The following is an 18,678-nucleotide window of genomic DNA, read 5'->3' as shown; positions in this document are numbered from 1 at the left end:
CCGATTTTTTTTTAATTTTAACTTGTGACCGGACTCCCACGTCAGATTTTATTTATTTTTCATTTTTTAAATACTAAATTGATTTTTATTTTTAAGTTTATTTTTAAACAATTATGAATTTATAATATTAAAAAGTCAATTTTTTTTTAAGGAGTTGAACTCAAGCTCTTTAAGCCATATCTTACATCTTTACAACTAGACCAATGTACATTTATGATAAGTAATTCTCATTACTTCTAGTAATTTTTAATACTTTTAACTTTAAAACAAAAAAATACAAAATTTGTACCAATAGGGTCTCAAATCCAAGTCCCTTCAAATTAAATAACAACCAATTTACTACAATGGAAATTGGTTTGTCTATTTGTAAATGATAGTCACTTTACTAACAATAGAAATTGATTTGTTTGGTTATTATTGATAGTCACTTTACGAACCGTAAAAATTGATTTGTCTAGTTGTAAATGATAATTGTTTTATTAACAATAAAAATTTATTTGTCCGGTTGTTATTGATAGTCACTTTATTAACCGTAGAAATTGATTTGTCTAGTTGTAAATGATAATCACTTTATTAACAATCGAAATTGATTTGTCTTGTTGTAAATAATAGTCAATTTACTAACAATAGAAATTGATTTTTCTAGTTGTAAATGATAGTTACTTTATTAACAATAGAAATTAACGTGTGTGAATATCATTTAACTTGAAGGGACTTAGGTTTGAGACCTCATAGGTAAACATTTATATACAGAATTTGTTAATATCAGTATAAATCATGGGAATTACTTGACATGAAGTATACAATGGCCTAGTGATAAAGACACACAGATGTCTTTTAAAGACCTTGGGTTTGTTTTCTTATAAGAAACAATTTTAGTTTTTTTTATATTATTAATTCATAATTGTTTAAAAATAAAAATCAATTAGTATTTAAAAAATATAAAATAAAAATAAATTACAACGTGACAGTCTAGTCACGGTTTAAAAGTATGAAAAAAACCGACTTAAAAGTAGAAAAAAACCTATTTAAAAAAAATATTAGCAGGATGACTAATATGATGCGGTTAAATTTTGTAAGTATAAATTGAATCTATTAATTGTGTAATATTCATAAGAGACCAAAATGAGTCTTTATTCTTTATTTTTAAACATATAGAAATCAATTTGTATAATTTGGAAAACTTTTAAGTAATGATTTGAGATTCACATTAATGAATTTCAAAATTTAGGAGGACTAAAGTTGCAATTAAGCCTTTTAATTTTAAATGTTATTTAGATATTCTTTAAATGTAATTTTGACATAATCAATTTTGAAATGCTCTTCGATATCTACAATAGAGATAGAATTCTTGGATGAAACACCTTGTAATTTCCGTTTTAGTCTTCATACTATGTGTTTTCCTCTAGTGTTAGAAGAATAAAAGTAAGTATTTATTTTAATTGTCTCTATGGTGTCTATGGTGCGATATTAAAAAGTATTTCAATAATCTCTATAGTTTTAAGTAAAGTATTTGAAAGGTTTGTCTATTTGATAAATAGGTTAAATTAGGATTTATCTATTTGATAAATAGATTAAATCTCTATAGTTTTAATGAAAATATGATTTATCGGATAAAATTAAGATGATCGGGTTAGATTTCATTATCGTATTCTCATGCATCCTCACGATTTTGAGTTGTGGAAAATAAAGATGCAAGTGGCGTCCATCATGGGATAAAGGGGTATTGTTTACAAGTAAGCACCATGGATAGATGAGAGATTAGGAAATTTTCTGAAAACAATGACTTTGATTGGTGGAAAGTAAAGATGCAAGCAATTTTAATTCAAAAGAAGTGTATTGATACTTGGATGATGAATCGATGCTTGCACGCCTAAGTAAAGCAAAAAAGACCGAGATAATGGATAAGGCCAAGAGTTCCATTATCTTGTGTCTCGGGGATAAAGTTCTAAGAGAAGTCACCAGGAAGAAAATTGTGGTTACAATGTGGGTAAAACTTGAATCATTGTATATGATCAAGTTTTTTATTCAAAGTTTATGTCTGAAACAACAACTTTTTTCATTCCAAATGATGGAGAACAAATTCATAGTGAAGCAGCTGATAGAATTTCACAAGATTATTGATGATCTTGAGACTATTGAAGTGAATACTAATGATGAGGACAAGACTCTACTCTTATTGAGTTCATTACCCAAATCCTTTGAGCACTTTAAGAAGTGTATTGATACTTGGGTGATGAATCGATGCTTGCACGTCTAAGTAAAGCGAAAAAGACCGAGATGGTGGATAAGGCCAAAAGTTCCATTATCTTGTGTCTCGGGGATAAAGTTCTAAGAGAAGTCACCAGGAAGCAAATTGTGGTTACAATGTGGGAAAAACTTGAATCATTGTATATGATCATGTTTTCTACTTAAAGTTTGTGTTTGAAACAACAACTTTTTTCATTCAGAATGATGGAGAACAAATCCATAGTGGAGCAGCTGATAGCATTTCACAAGATTATTGACGATCTTTAGACTATTGAAGTGAATACTGATGATGAGGACAAGACTCTACTCTACTCTTATTAAGTTCATTACCCAAATCCTTTGAGCACTTTAAGGATGCCCTTCTTTATGGTAAGGAAAGCACTATTACTTTGGATGAAGCTCAAACGGTGGTAAAATCCAAAGATTTTTCAAAGGAGAAAGATTTAAATATTGAAGATAGTGGTGAAGGCTTAAGTGTGTCAAGAGGAGGAGGTGAGCGTAAAGGTGATACATCCGCAAGTGCATGGATTTATCGAAGTAATATATAAAATTATCGAACCACAGAGACAATGTCAACCTACTGCTAAAGAATGTTTGATTAAGGGGAAACTAAGAACTAAAATTGAAATAAAATAAAGATTAAGAAAAATATAAAGAAAAAAGAGCTCGAAATGTGATTCCGTGTACTTCAGGAACTTTGTAACTTGTTGGCTTATAGAAATGTCAAAAACATATTTAGTAGAAAATATTAGCTTAAAGACTAAACCTTACACTCTCGTGTCTTGAATAAAGTCACACTCCTTAACCGTAGGATTTTGCTCTCGCTCGCCCACTTAAATCAAGGAACGCACTTTGAAAACTAAACAAGTTCTAATTAATCCTAAAGCGCTCTCGCTGTGTTTAGGATTAATGCCTAGTTTTTACTATCTGGTTCGACCCCCACGCTCTCGCAGTGCCGATTCGAACCTTAGTAAATCTCTCACTCTCGTGACGAAATCGTGGTAGGTAACCTTTCACTCTCGTGACAAGGTTACCTAAATTAATATTAAAAACATAAACCAAAACATAATTTTATAATAATAACTAAGTCAACACAATAATTACCGAGTCCCGTCGGAGACGACGGTCCTCACACACCTGACTCAAAACAATTTAGCTGGACATGGAATTAAGCGTAAACAAATTAAACATGCGGATTGAAACTAAGAAGAACATGGCAATTAAATTAACGACGATAAATGAAAATAATAAGAAAGCATAAAAGGAAACCTGTAAATAATAAAATAAAAGAAACTGGAATTAACTTTTGAAATTATCTTCGCGTACATTAGAAAGAACCAAATTTAGAACATGCCGACAGGAACTAAATCTAATGGTGTGGTAGTTCCTTAATATGAGAAACTACCACTTTTACATGGTAAACTTTCTCCCTAAGAACTAAGAATAAAACATAACTCTGAACAAAAATGGTGGAACCAGAGAGAGCTTTATGTTGTTAACTGCTTTGCTTTTTATATTCCTCTCTGTAATCAACTTGTTGAGATAAAATAGGAGTAGTGGCCGTATGGAGAGAGTATTACGGGAGACTTGGCACATGAGAAAATATAGGATGGTTGGATATAATATAGGACGAAGTGGTTGCTGGTTTCTATCTTGGAGAGAAAGTCATTGAAATATTATATGGTGTTGGAAATTAGCCTGGGACGAGCGCCATGCAATGTGTGACGAGTGTCACGCAACTTTGGAGGGTGTGACGACCGTTAGGGAGAGTGTGATGACCGTCAGAGCATGTTGGGCCTTCTCCACTTGTTTTGACGGGCCTTTCTCTTTTCTTTTAAATTCTATGCATTTTCACTTCATTTCTTCTCATTTTTTACTCATTTTCTCAAACGAGCCTTGTAAATATTAAATTCCTGAAACACATTAAAATATCAACATAATACCAACATAGAGCGCATAATATTAATAAAATAAAGACATAATCTATGTAAATCAAGCCGAATATGTGATACATTTTCGTGTTATCAAAAGGGATGTCCAAATCAAAGAGGTTCGACAAATCAAAGGTAAAATGTTTTAATTGTCATAAAATCGGTCACTTTAAAAAGGATTGTCCTGATAGAAAGGTCAATGATGATTCTTTTCAAGTTGTGGTTGCCTTGGATGAGGATGATGGTGCACTAGTGGTATCGAGTTTGGAGACTGAAGATAGTTGGGTCATAGACTTAGTTTGCCCTTATCACATGTGTCCAAGAATAAAATACTTTGAGACTTTGAAATTGGTGCAAGGTGGAGTAGTTCGCCTTGGTGATATAAGGCTTGCAAGGTTCATGGTATTGGTACAGCCAGACTTAAAATGTTTGATGATCGTGGGTTTCTTCTTCATAATGTGAGGTATGTTCTATAACTTAAGTGAAATTTGATATCTATAAGCATGTTAGCTGATCTAGGTTATTGCACTAGAGTTGAACGAGGAATGTTGAAGATTTCGTATGATGAAGTGATTGTTGCTAAAGAGTCTAAGATACGTTGCCAATATATTTTTGAAGGTTCAAATATTATTATTCATTCATCATTAACTAGTGGAGGCTTTCATGACAAGAAAGAGCAATAGGATTTGAGGTCAAGGCGTTATGAAGGCTTTGAGGTTGTTTCATAAGTGTAAAATGAATTTTGTAGAGAACAAGGGATAAAAATGTATGTGACCGTTGAGTTGTTATTTACTTTTTGGTGAAGGGTTGATGTCAAAGCAACTTACTTGATTGGTAGAGAATTTATTTAGAGAAAGAATAGTAAAAACCAAGGGATAAACATGTTAGAAACTATAACGGTGAAAACTTAGTTTGAGTTGGAGTTTTCTACTATGGATACTAGTAGTAGTGAGAGAACGGTTGCAGAGATCTCTGATTATCATTTGACTCATGATAAGATAAGGAAGGAGATTGTAGCATCTCAAAGGAACGATTATGCTAGCCTTGGGCGTTATGCTTTGAATGTGGATGAAGGGTTGCAAACTTTTGAAAGAATGACCTTCAGGGAGGCATTTGAAAGCATGTGGAGTCAACGATAGTTGAAAAATCATACTTGTAGGGTTGTTAAATTTTCTAGGCAGAAAAAAGTAATTGGAAACAACTGGACGTAAGTGGCAAGATCAAGATTCAAGGGTAGCTTGAATTTGATCAAGATTATTGATTAGAGTTTCGACATGGTAGAGAGCAGCAAGGTTGTTGATGGTTAAATTGACATCAACACGATTTCAATTCAAGGTGGAGATTGTTGAAGTATGCCTTAAAACCCTTGTTGATGAAAATAAAGAAAATAAATTTTGAGATTGCTAAAAGTCAGAAAACTGATAAGCAACAAGAATATCTGATTTGGACGGTTCGCAGACTTCCTGTTTGACTGGTTAGGTTTGCGGATCCATTATTTAATATTAGAATATTATATATATATATATATATATATATATATATATATATATATATATATATATAGAAATAGTCTAAATTAATATAAAATATATTATATATATAATATTGTATTCAAATAATTAATGGGTTGTGTTTTTTGGGTTGAGTCTTACGCTGATTCTACATCACTCAACTTTTGAAGTTATCTGGATCAACACATTGATGAATTATAAGAGTTTTATATTCTTCTTCAATTCTTTATGTGCAGTCTTTTGTTCATCTGTAGCATCTTATCCAATTGGCGTTACTGCTTCCTTCATAAGATCCCAAAGATCTTGATAGCAGAAAACAAGCTTCACATGTTTACGACAATTCTCATAATTCTTATCTTTCAGAAATACTTGCTGGAAAATGCCCGTTTGGATGATTCACTACACTATGTTTTTCCCAAGAATCACACAATCGATGCTTTAGATACCAGATGTTGAAATTAAACCCCAATCTTGGAGCTAATTTGAATCAATCTTAATGAATAAGAATCAATCTTTCAGATTAATTGCGCCTCTTGTTCTTCACTCGAGTGAATCAACTACACCTTGGTTGCAAGATAATTTATGTTGCACAGAAATTTGAGAAGAAAACAAGATGAATTAGGGAAGAAAAGAGAAATTAAGGTTTGAGAGAAAAGAGGAGAAGAAGAAGATTTTGCAGAGTTTCTCTCTGCTTTCAAACTAAAATTTTATTCAATTTTTCTTAAGAGAAAACAATGATAGGGTACCTACCTATTTATAGTTGAGTTTGCTCGTTCACCAAGCAAACTCTAACTAACTAACTTAGCTAAAACATGCAAAAAATGCTAAGTTTAAACTTGTCGATGTTAGCTCCTTTGACAACTTCACAATTTGAATATTATATGCATTTTGACAACTACTTGTTGTATTTGATTCTATGTCGAATACAGCCAATCCAGACTCTGTCTAATTTTTACTTCGACGCAAAGAATTACACTTTCAACAAATAAAGCACTTTAATTTCAGTATGGTTAAATATGTTTTTGTTTGGTCCATTAACTAATTATAAGGTTTCAATTTAGTCCCATATTTAAATTGATGACTCACTATTTTGACTTTTGTCATGCCACATAAGCACAACTTAACGATTTTTTAGAAAATTTAACATAAAGGACCAATTAGACTAACATAAGTATCTTTATGGAATCAATATGTAAGGTTTTTTTAGTTAATGAACTAAAGTGAAACATTAACATGAATCCTATTTTTTAAGGGACCAATATGCCAATTTTCAAAGATGTCAACTTGTATTTTTGGGGTGACCCTTATTTGTTTAAAGTGAATTGTGATGTTCTGATGATAAGTTGTTTAAAATATATACCAATCATTTAATATAGAGAAAATAGGATATGCACTGATGTAAATTAATTTTAAACATTTAATCAATCACGAGCATGTATTCTGCAAAATTATACTGAAATTTTTAAGTTAATGATATCACATGACTCAATAATATGTTCCTATTAAACGAAATTGTAAGAGCATAAACTTTTATGCTATGTTTGGTTTGGCGTTGGAAATCATAAAATCACGGTGAATTTTCACGTCTACTCAAAAGCTATCTTTTGTAGCTTTTGTGCGTTTCGTGTCTCAGAAGCCAAACCAAACAGGCCATTAAACTTTTTAAAATCAGGAGAAAAAACTGAGTTGAGAAAAATCAACTGAATAGAACTCTACTCGCGTGTTTTAAAAGTAAGCAAATAACACTATAATCTTACTACTACTTCACTTCATTCTGTGGCTTCCTTCGTTCCTTCATTCATCACCTCTCTCTTTCACAGGTTCATTCTCTTTCTTTCCCTTTCTCCTTCTACCTTACATTACACTATCATCATCATCACTCGTTTATTCCTTTTGCTTACTTTTGCTATTATCATCATCATGTATATACTTGTTCCTTTCAAAACCTCAAAGATTCATCAACGTTCTTATGTTGTGTGATGTTATGTATGTGATAATAACATAAATAATCATAAACAAACCTTTATTTTGATTGATTAGTTGCTTGTAAATTGTGTGTGTGATCAATCTTAATCTTCCTGTTCTTCTTCATCCATCAATGTGCTTTTTGTTATCTCTTTTTCTTATTCATTCTCAACATGCAAATAAGGGGTTTTCATTCTGATAATCTAGGGTTCATTATCTTGTTTATTTCTAATCTATATTTTTCATCTTTTCCCTAAATCATTGTTGAAATGTATTTTTATTTATGTTGAACCTGTGTCAAGAATAGTCACAGTGGTGAAGTCAGGGTTTTCATGTATTGGCAAATTAGTAGTCTAAGCTTTGTTCTGTTTTAGGTTCCTTAGGGATAGTTGAATGGATATTGGATAGTAAGAGTTATAAAATCTCAATTCTTTCAATCAGTAGTAGTATATCATGTTTTGAAAAACCAGTGGCCTGTTAAATATGAGTAGCTTGTGATTAACACTTCCATTTACTGTTATTTTATGCCTAGTTACACCTCATGTTTCACATATGCTCTTCATGATTTTATCTAATCTACATTTCCTATATCACATTTCTTCTTAACCCTTAATTTCAGTTTATACTTATTGGCCCTATTTTCTTATTTTTTTCTGGACAGATGATGTCCTTCGCAGAGCGTGCGATTTATGGAGACGCTGTACTCAGTCCTAAAATAGGTCCTGACCACCAGGCGGAAATTCTTTCAAATTCAGACCAACTTTCACTTCAAATGAATCCGGCTTATTCAGAAGACGATGAGTACGATGAATCCCTTTCTTCTTCAGTTTGTTTGCCCATTTCAGTCCCATGGAGTGATGCTGACGCAGAAAGTTTGGTACTTGGTTTGTTTATTTTTGGGAAGAATTTTACTCAGATTAAAAAATTCTTAGAGAACAAAGGGATGGGGGAAATTCTCTCATTTTACTATGGAAAGTTTTACAAATCTGATGGATATCGTAGATGGTCGGAGTGCAGGAAGTTAAAAGGGAGAAAATGTATGATAGCCAAGAAACTTTCTACCAAAATGAGGCAACATGATCTATTGTCTCGCTTGAATCCTCATGTCTCTAAAGAATTACAAGATACTTTGTCTAAGGTATTCAACTGTCCAATCTCATGTCTTCATGTTTTGTGCATTTGATACAATGGTAATTGGGGTGGAATAGCTGAGTGAATCATCATTTTATTTTGATGTACCATGATGATTTGAAACCTATATCCGAATTACCAGTACCTTTTTTTTATTAATTTAAATGATTTCAATTATATATATCATTAGTTTCTGTCCTCACTTTGCTTATATTTATACTCAGGTTTCTAAGTCATATGTGGAAGGCAAAACTTCTCTAGAAAAATACATATCTTCTACGAAGTCTATTGTTGGACTTGGCATATTTGCTGAAGCAGTAAGTATTGCAAAGGAGAACGGAGTCCTTACTCGGATTGATTTGGAACCTAGGAAGAACAGTTGTGAGGAGTTTTCAGCACCATCTTGCAAAGCTTTCTCTTCTCTTGGACCGGGTGATATAATACAATCTTTGACAGGAGGATTTCGGCTAAGCAAAACCAGAAGTAATGAACTATTCTGGGAAGCTGTTTGGCCCCGCTTACTGGCAAGAGGCTGGCACTCTGAGCAACCAATGAATCAAGACTATGTAACCTCCAAAGATGATCTGGTTTTTCTTATTCCTGGTGTTGACAAGTTTTCGAGGAGAAAACTTTTGAAAGGGCAACATTACTTTGATTCTGTTAAGGATGTCTTGAGCAAAGTAGTAGCTGAACCAAATATTATTGTGCTTGAAGAAGAAGAAGTTGAAGAAGGAGGATCAAACGAAAATGATTTCTCTGATGATCATCGTCAATGTTACCTCAAGCCTCGATCTTCTACTTGCAATAAAGTTCATACAAGTTTGGTGCATAGTGGAAAGCTATCAGATTTAAGGGAATTTAAATATGTTCCGTCTAATAAAGTGCATAGAGTTGAGGTAGATGTTGATGGTAAAAGATATAAAGGGCACACATATAGTAGGAGAGTAAAACCTAGCAAGGATATGTCTAAAAGCATTACACAGAGGTCAACAAAGTTATCAGTTATCGATACCAATAGACTTCCTGAAAGAAAACTATTGAAGGTGAAACAAAAGAGATATCCGCCTGTTGAATTGGAATATGCTTCTGCCATGACTACTGATCCTCTAAGCGAAAGTAATGGTGGCTCTTCACCAAGGTTGGTGGAATCTAAGATTCTGATATATGGCAGAAAGAAAACTCATAGTTTCATAGGTGTATCTAACAGTGGAGTCTCTGTTAAAAAAGAACGTGATAGTCCTGATAATGATGCAAACAAGATGGTCGAAAGCCAGAAAAATCAACACACCTGCGTGTTTGATGATAGTCAACTGAAGAGGGTCTTAAAGCATCATCAGTTCTATCGTAGAGTAAGATCAGGTGATTCTAATCATGCTGCTGTTCCTACTAAAAGGAGGAGATTGACTGCTTGTGCCAAGGCAGAGAATCGCCGCATCGTTCAGAATCTTTCAGGAGATTTGGGATCAGATAAAGTAGGATTCTCTTATTCTTCTAGCTTTCTAGATGCCAACCAAAATGGAAGTTTGAACGCTTTACCAAAAGACAGAAGTGTGGTAGAGAATAATGAGAAAAGCAGTCGCAATGACAGTTTTCAATGCATGAGTCTTGAAATTGAAAAATCCGAGTCTCTCCCCTTGAGCACACCTTGGGAAGTAGTTGAGGAGCCTCTGAGAAGACCTTGTGATGTTGGTTCTATGGAACAACAGGCTGATATAAATGCGAGGAGACAGAGCAGTAGAAACAGCAAAATGACAGTTAAAGCATTGGAATGTATAACATATAACTTCTGGCAAAACAAGAATGACATCCAGACACACACATGTATTTTCAGTCCTTGCCGGAAGGCTCGTACAAGAGGCAAAACAAAGCCACGTCGTCAATTTTTAGATCATTGGAATGCAGTTTTAGTACAACAAGAAAAGCACTTGAGGGGAGATGGCAGTGTTAGCTAAAGAGTAGTGTTCAGTAGTGATTATTTTTTAAGCTATCAGCACATCTATCATCACAAGTTGGTTTTGAATGTATTGATGCTTCTCCGTCCTGACTTACAAATTGTATTCTAAGGCTGTCAGATGATTAGGCATACTGTCATGTTTTATTCATTTCATTACTCAATGTCACCCGAGTGACTTAATGTTAGAAATTTTTGTTTTATTTTTTTTATTCTTCTTCTATTCATTTATATAACATTTTTTTAATGGTATTCCTATAGTGATCAATGAATATTATACATTACATGTCTACACGGTGAGTGCAATTGTTTATCGTAGAATCATCATTCGTAACCTTACATGAAAGGATAGTTCGCATTTCTAAGTTCTCTATAAATATACTCTTTGGGACATATTCCAATAAGGTTGTTACAATAGAAGTGGAAGAAGTTCATATCTTTATTTATTTCTTACAATTTCATCACAGTTTAATTTCAATACCAATGAGATGAATAATGTTGTTAGAATGAGTGGATTGGATATGTTTGATTCTATAATATAAGGAGCATAGCTAATATTTGCATTAAGAAAGGAATGTATGCATACAGTTAACATATCAAAGCTCCATGTCATCTATCATAGAAACATGGTACACATGTTAACATTATCACCAATGTATCAATAACTGTTTAAGCCATCACACCACTTGCTTCATCAGAATATATTAAACATGATCAACATATGAGGAAACAAGGTAGATACCATCCCATGATTTCTGATATGTAGGACTTAATTTGTTTTTTGTAATGACTATGTTTATTATCTTTCAAAAGGTTGATAGATCACTTCAAAATATGAAAAAATAGGGGCCAAATTTGCCAAAAATTGAAAAATGTGTAGAGACCAATTTGTTATTTTTTAAAGTTATAGGGACCAATTATGAGAAAGAAAGCATCAGTAAAATTTTAAAAATAAACTAGTGGGAAACCCGTGCGTCCGCACGGGTTCTGGTATGGGTTGGACCGAGTTTATCAGATACATAAAGTTTTTTATATGAAATTGAAATATAGAAGTTATATTGTTTGATCAAACCTATTAAATTAATTTTTAAAAAAATCAAAAGTAGTATTCATTTATAGAGTATGGTTTAAGACCATTTACAATGGGGGTGTTGAAAAAATTATTCAATAGTTGAATAAGTGCAATGAGGTGTTGAATAAAGAGTTGAAAGTGATGTGGATTAATATGTGTTGAAAACATTTAACATGTTGAATGAGAAAGTGTGGGCTCACATATATAACTTTGCAAAATTTTATTGGTTGTTGTGATCGTTTAAAATGGTGGGATTGGGGTGTTGAATTTTATTAAACAAAACCATTGTAGTGAGTAAAAATTAAAGGAAATTTCTTTACTCACCTCCCTACTTTCTTGGTCACCTCTGGGTGAAAAACCCAAAATACCCCTAACTTCGGAAATGCTTTCCAAAATGTTTTTTTTTTCAAAATTTGTCTTATTTCGGAAATGCACTTTCGAAAACACGAAAAAAAGGTGTTTTCGGAGATGCATTTCCGAAAACACCCCTTTTTTGGATTTTCGGAGATGCATATCCGAAATATTTCAAGACCAAATTGGTCTGGGAATGTTTCGGATATACACTTCCGAAAGAATTCAACAAGGTGAATCAATACAATTAATAGGTATAAAATCAAGGTGAATCGGTGAATCAATAAAATCAAACTGAATCAAAGTTTCCTAAACAATTTTAAAGTTAAAAATTATTTTACTAACTTATATAAATCAAAAACATTTTAATTTCATAAGGAAATTTTGAATTATATATAATTAAATATAAAATTTATTAATTAAATAAAATTAAGACAGAATCTTTTTTAAATTTTTTTAAACTAAATAAAAAATTATAACTCATTTTTAATTATGAATCAGAATAGAAATATATAAATATATAATAATAATTATTAATTTTGTAAGTGAAATATATAAATATATAAATATATAATATATAAATATATAGTAATTATTATATAAATATATAAATATATAATTATTATTATAAATAAAAACACTCATTTTTTTAATTTTATAATTATTATATAAATATATTTATAATTAATATATAATAATTATTATATAAATATATAAATATATAATAATTTTATAAATATATAATAATTATTATAATTATTATATAAATATATAAATATATAAATTAAAACACTCATTTTTTTAAATTTTTTTGTAAATATATAAATATATAATAATTATTATAAATATATAAATATATAAATAAAAAATTAAAACTCATTTTGTAGGTGAAATTATTTTAATTTTTTTAATTAAAATTATTTTAAATTTTAAAATATGAATCAGAATAGAAATATATAATAATTATTATTCATAACTCATAAATCATATCAAAATATATAATAATTATTATTCATTACTCATAAATTATATCAAATTTATGATATGTGAATTAATTAATATCCTAAAATTTTTAATTTTTGGGACTTTTAAAATTTTTTTTGTTTTTTCGAGATGCATCTCCGAATTAATCAAAATCCCAATTTTTGGGATTTTTTCGGAAGTGCACTTCCGAAATCTGGAAAAATTTAGAAAAAAAATATTTCGGAAATGCATTTCTGAAGCAGGGGTAAAGTGGAGTTTTCGCTGGGGGTGACCCCCATAGGGAGGTGGGTAAAGAAAAAACCAAATTAAATGAGTGTTGAATTATTATGTCGAAGAAAGAGAAGATGATGTGGAGAATAAAAAGTGAAAAAAGAGGGTGTTGAATATGCAAACCATTATACATAGCCTAATATTAATAAAAAAATAATGTATTAAATATTGTTTAGATTCCACTTACTAAACATGAATAAGAATAATAGACAATTTAATATTTTTAAAACAATTATTGTTAAGAAAAACTATTAAAAAGATAATGACCTAAAAAAATTAAGTTTCATGTTATATTTATTAATGTTTGGACTATGAGTGAAAATATAAATAAATGAAAAATCAGTAGTATAAATCACATGCACGTACGTAAGTTTGGACCATTTTTTAAAATAAAAATAAAATTGTATTAATTTTTAAAAGAAAGACATCAATAGTATAAATATTTCAATTATTCATATATTATTCTTTAATTCGACCAAATATATAATAATTTGTGTGTTTACACGGATTTTGGCATGGTTGCACATGCGTTCGCACGGTACTGGTGTGTTACTCGTGCGTTGACTAAGATTTTGGTCTGGTTACCCGTACGTTCACAAAATACTTGTGTATTACCCGTGCGTTCGCACGGATTGTGGTCTGTTTATCCGTGCGTTCGTACGGTACTGGCACTACTAAAAATATGACATTTCCTTAAAGGATTTTACATCGGGTATTAAAATATATGATGTGAGAAATATTTATCAAACAATTTTACATCAGGTATTTATTTCCAATGATATAAAAATATAAGAAAAAAATATGCGGTGGCATAATTGTAAATAAACAAAATTCTTTTATAAAGGATTTTACATCGGTTATATATATCAACCGATGGGAAAAATAGCATAGTGGGCCTTTACATCGGGCCAGTCTAAAACCGATGGAAAATGTTAACGGATTTTTTCAAAAAGGAGATTTTTTTTAAGGGAGAATACATGGGATCGTTTTTTTACAAAAGAAAGTACAACATGCCTTTTCTTTCCATTTTTCGAAATATCTCTCTAATCTAGCATTCTCTCTCGTTTTGCCTTCAAACAACATGCAACCCAGAAAAAGACCATATATCCAAACCTCCCTCAAACCCTAAATTCCCAAACAAAATCCCAATCGAACTATCAATCAACATAAAGAAAATCAACCCTAAAGCTAGGTTTTGAGGATTACCTTCCGTTTGCAATGAATGTTGATATTCGTATTCACGTTTTCTGGTTTGTTCATGGATATCTCTTTGAATCTCCTTCCTTTTTTTGTTTCAGGTATGACAGAAGATGAAGGGGCGCGATGGAGATTGAGGAGGAGGGTGCGAACTAGCGACGGTCTGGGGTATCAGGCGTGAAACCCAGATCGAGAACAGCGGCGGATCCCTTGAAGCTTCTACTTAGGGTTCGCGGAAAAGATCGCAAAAAAATTCAACTGATTCTCTTTCTACTCCTTCTATTTTCTTTCAATTTTCGGTCCTGGCTTTGATATTTGTTGAATGTTATTAATGGTAATGAGTTTGTTGATGATGAATTTGATGGGGTTTTGTGAGGAACCCTCAAACTCGCTACTGTATATAAATTTTTGTAGAAAACCAGTTTTCATTTGACTTTTGCAAAGATCGTTTCTATGAAACCACGGTCCACCGTCAATCAATGGAGCCACGGTGTTCTCTGGAGGTCACCTTTCTCCCTTCGCCCTCAGATCAGAGCTGTCGCTCCTTTCATCGAACAATTCCACCGCAAGATCGCCTCCTCCGGTACTTCGCCTTTCACTCCTGAAATTCCGGATGATTTTCTACTTTCTTTCATTTCATTGATCTAATTGAATCAGTATATAGTCGTTCATTTAAGCTATTTTTTCTCCTTTTCTGTTCAAATGTTGATTCCATTTTGTTTTTAATTTATATTTTGGAATCTTCCGATTCAGTGCTGAAGACGCTAATAGGAATAGAGAAGTCGAATGATTAGGACGTTAGCGTTATCCTTATGCAGATAACTTTGTCGTTTGTTTGCTATTGAACACTGTTTCGTTGATATGAAAAGGATCGTGGAGTTTGATTTATATAATTTTGTGATTGGTAGTTTGATTTCTCACTACTAATATTTGTTGCTGAGTTTTGTGTTTTGAGTGATTATTTGATATATTTGTTACTGCAGCTGGTGAAAATCCTTTCAAGGGACACTTGACTAGTCTACCCAAGCCCGGTGGTGGTGAATTTGGAAAGTTCTACAACCTTCCTTCTCTCAATGATCCGAGAATTGGTAATCTACTAGCTTATTTTCCTTTTTTTTACTATAGAAATTTGAATAACTTGAACTTTCAAATACTTTCTCCGTTGGTTCCAGTTACAGAAGTGAATTTTCTACGTTTTTGCAAGCAACATGCAGAAGGGGTATCGGCAGTGGTTGATGTGTCGATAGATACCTTCAAAGAAACTTCTTCTGGCGGTGCACCTACTTTTCATAACTGTAGGAGGCTCCCTTCTGGTTGTGTGGTTCAAGATATGCCAAATGGTTACTCTAAGGTTGATAGTTTAACTTTAACCAATTAATTTGTTTGGTATTTTAACTTTAACCTATGCTATGCTACTATAAAATATTTATATGATGTTTCTATTCCAATCTTTCATGCTATACTATACTTTGGTTGTTCTCTATAAGAATGTTATTTTAATTCATGAGATTGTGTGTGACATGGTTGGGAATTTGGATCTTATAAAATATAGATGATTTGAATTAAAATATTTAATGTGCTATAGAAAATATCGTATTGCTGGTTTGACTTCACAAGCTACTAGAGAGCTGGCGTGAATAGAAGTAATAAGTATTTTTCAAATGCAGTATATAAATTCTTTTGTTGAATTTTATTTTTTAATCTTTCAATTTTTATAGATTCCCTGTGGATGAGAAGGGGACTATGAAGTCTGTTGTTGAGTATTTCTCTGAGACATATGGTTTTGTCATTCAACATGCTTACTTGCCTTGTTTGCAATATGGCAACACTCAGAGACCAAACTACCTTCCAATGGAGGTAAATATCCGCATAAACTCTCTCCTTTTTGCTATTGTATTGTCATGCCTATCTATGTGCTGCTTAATGATTATAGTATATGTGTGATGTAGGTCTGCAAAATTGCCGAGGGGCAAAGGTACTCGAAACGATTGAATGAGCGACAAATTACCGCCTTGCTCAAAGTCACGTGCCAACATCCACTAGATAGGGAACGTAACATCTCGCAGGTCAGTAGAAACTAGAACGTTAATGCACTGGTTCTTTAATGCATGTTGGTATGTTCGATGTAGATTTGGCATAACTGTTGTCCATTAGGATTTCTTGTCTTGAGATGAATATTCAGTGTTGCTGTTATTCTGCAATTAATGCATCATATGAGATTTGTGAGCTGGAAATTGATGGATAAAAAAACGGGTTTGTTATGAGGAGAAAAATCTCCCCAGATTTTGTGGTATTGGCAGGTGAGCTGGAGGGTAAACTAGAGAATGGTAATTTCTAACTTTGTCTATAGTGAATAGGATAGGCCTTATAGATGAGGTGATCCCTCACAATTCACGACATCACCAATAAGTGTGTAACTGAGTCCTCCACTTTATATTTTATTGGAATTTGCTCCCTTATGCTTTTTATTTGAATTTTTCTTGAATACTGATGTGGTTGTTTGCTTATTGACAAAGCTTTCAAATTCTGTCGTGTTTTATATTTGGTTTGCATTTATAGACATGAATGATAGCTTGTATTTTTTGAAGCATGCCTTTATATTGGTACTGCCAATTTTTTTTTATGTTGTTGCATATGCATAGCTATCCTTAAATGGATGTACATGGCTTAACTTTAGAGAATTAGTATTCTGAACTATTTTGATGATCCTTAGCATAACTTAAAATTAATGGACGTTGATGCAATTGTTGTTTTGGCATTTGGGTTGATGTAACTTGGTCTTGTATGTCTTTTGCTTGCACTAACGTGATTGAGTGAGCATGTATTATGTAGTCATGATGGAGAGATATCCTATTATGATGGATTATGAAATGAGCATGATGTGAATAGTCCTAGTTATATGTGTTAACAAAATCCATGGGAAATGACTACATTTCCAATGAATTTACAATGTTTTGTTTGAAGTGTTAAAAAGTTTGTTTTTACATGCATGAGTGGTTTTACGTAAAATTTGCAAAGTTTGTTATGCCTTTTGGTGCCACATGAGTATTCCTTTTGCTAATTCAATTCTTTTGTCTATTGTGAGGTACACAACGACTCCTTGGCTGCAAAAAAAGCTTAACATGAAGCTAAGTTGGGTTGAGGTAACTTAGAGAAGAAGGATGAAAGGACGTGAGACCAACCTGAAAACAAACTTGGAAACCTTCTCTTGTTTTGTTTTTTGTATGAGTATTGATGTATGAAAAAAAAGTGGTATATTTGCATATGTGTGTACCATAATATTTTTTTAAATTATGATACATAATATGTAAAGAAACATAATTGTAATGCTAAGTTTCAAAAAGTTAAACCTCCTTATTTTAATTGAACAAGGATTTTAAAGTGTTGGGATGTAATTTTGTTTATGACTTAACTGTGGTTTGTGTGATATTGGCAAAATGTGAAAAATTAAGTAAAAATAAAATTACAGGAAAAACACCTTAATTTTGCTAAAACATATTACATCTGGCCATTTGGGAAACCGATGTAAAAACATACATATTACATCGGGCCAATGACGTAACCGATGTAAAAACATACATATTACATCGGTCTATTGCAGAAACCGAGGGTAAATATTGCATAATTTTTTAAAAAGAAAAATTGGATTTTTTTCACATCAGACATAATATTCAACCGATGTGGTATGTGGATATTTCACATCGGGCCGTGACCCGATGTAAAATGTCTTAGATTTACTACATCGCTTGGATTTACATCGGATCCAGACCCGATGTAAAATGTACTTTTCGCCCGATGTAAAAAATGTTTTCTGTACTAGTGTGGTGTGATACGCACGCTTTTGTTTTTAAAATGTAAAAATGAAAAACAAAATTGTTTTACTATAATAGTTCATCATTTTTAAAAGAAAGACGTATTTTTAAAAGAAAAAACAAAATTGTTTTACATCAATAATATATTTTTCAATTTTTGATATATTATCCTAAATTTTTTTTTTAAAATTAAAAATAATTTCAAAATAAAAAAATTAGTAACATAAATAATTTAAAAAAATTTCATATTTTC

General features: G+C 31.8%; 2 protein-coding genes across 2 annotated transcripts; both read left to right on the top strand.

Moving 5' to 3' along the window:
* Nucleotides 1–5,113: 5,113 nt before the first annotated feature.
* On the top strand, nucleotides 5,114–10,741 carry LOC131615041 (uncharacterized). The gene is made up of 3 exons (XM_058886557.1): nucleotides 5,114–5,290; nucleotides 8,319–8,795; nucleotides 9,013–10,741. The coding sequence occupies exons 1-3, from the start codon at nucleotides 5,114–5,116 to the stop codon at nucleotides 10,738–10,740; spliced, it is 2,382 nt and encodes a 793-aa protein (XP_058742540.1). The 3' UTR covers nucleotide 10,741.
* A 3,691-nt stretch (nucleotides 10,742–14,432) lies between these two features.
* Nucleotides 14,433–15,991, top strand: LOC131615040 (aconitate hydratase 2, mitochondrial-like). Its single transcript, XM_058886556.1, has 3 exons — nucleotides 14,433–15,196; nucleotides 15,597–15,701; nucleotides 15,828–15,991. Exons 1-3 carry the CDS (start codon nucleotides 15,067–15,069, stop codon nucleotides 15,989–15,991), a joined length of 399 nt encoding a protein of 132 aa, XP_058742539.1. The 5' UTR covers nucleotides 14,433–15,066.
* Nucleotides 15,992–18,678: the final 2,687 nt, after the last annotated feature.

The sequence above is a fragment of the Vicia villosa genome, linkage group LG6 (genome assembly GCF_029867415.1).
Source record: "Vicia villosa cultivar HV-30 ecotype Madison, WI linkage group LG6, Vvil1.0, whole genome shotgun sequence".
Lineage (NCBI taxonomy): Eukaryota > Viridiplantae > Streptophyta > Magnoliopsida > Fabales > Fabaceae > Vicia > Vicia villosa.
This window is presented reverse-complemented; position numbering and strand designations above follow the sequence as displayed.

What these genes read in the sequence shown, in the direction of transcription:
- LOC131615040 (XM_058886556.1), top strand. Translation starts at nt 15,067, where the DNA reads ATGAAACCACGGTCCACCGTCAATCAATGGAGCCACGGTGTTCTCTGG. An exon ending in CCGCAAGATCGCCTCCTCCG is followed by an intron (nt 15,197 to 15,596) that starts GTACTTCGCCTT and finishes TTGTTACTGCAG; the next exon opens with CTGGTGAAAATCCTTTCAAG. An exon ending in TCTCAATGATCCGAGAATTG is followed by an intron (nt 15,702 to 15,827) that starts GTAATCTACTAG and finishes AGCAACATGCAG; the next exon opens with AAGGGGTATCGGCAGTGGTT.
- LOC131615041 (XM_058886557.1), top strand. Translation starts at nt 5,114, where the DNA reads ATGGATACTAGTAGTAGTGAGAGAACGGTTGCAGAGATCTCTGATTAT. An exon ending in AAAGAATGACCTTCAGGGAG is followed by an intron (nt 5,291 to 8,318) that starts GCATTTGAAAGC and finishes TTTTCTGGACAG; the next exon opens with ATGATGTCCTTCGCAGAGCG. An exon ending in TACAAGATACTTTGTCTAAG is followed by an intron (nt 8,796 to 9,012) that starts GTATTCAACTGT and finishes ATTTATACTCAG; the next exon opens with GTTTCTAAGTCATATGTGGA.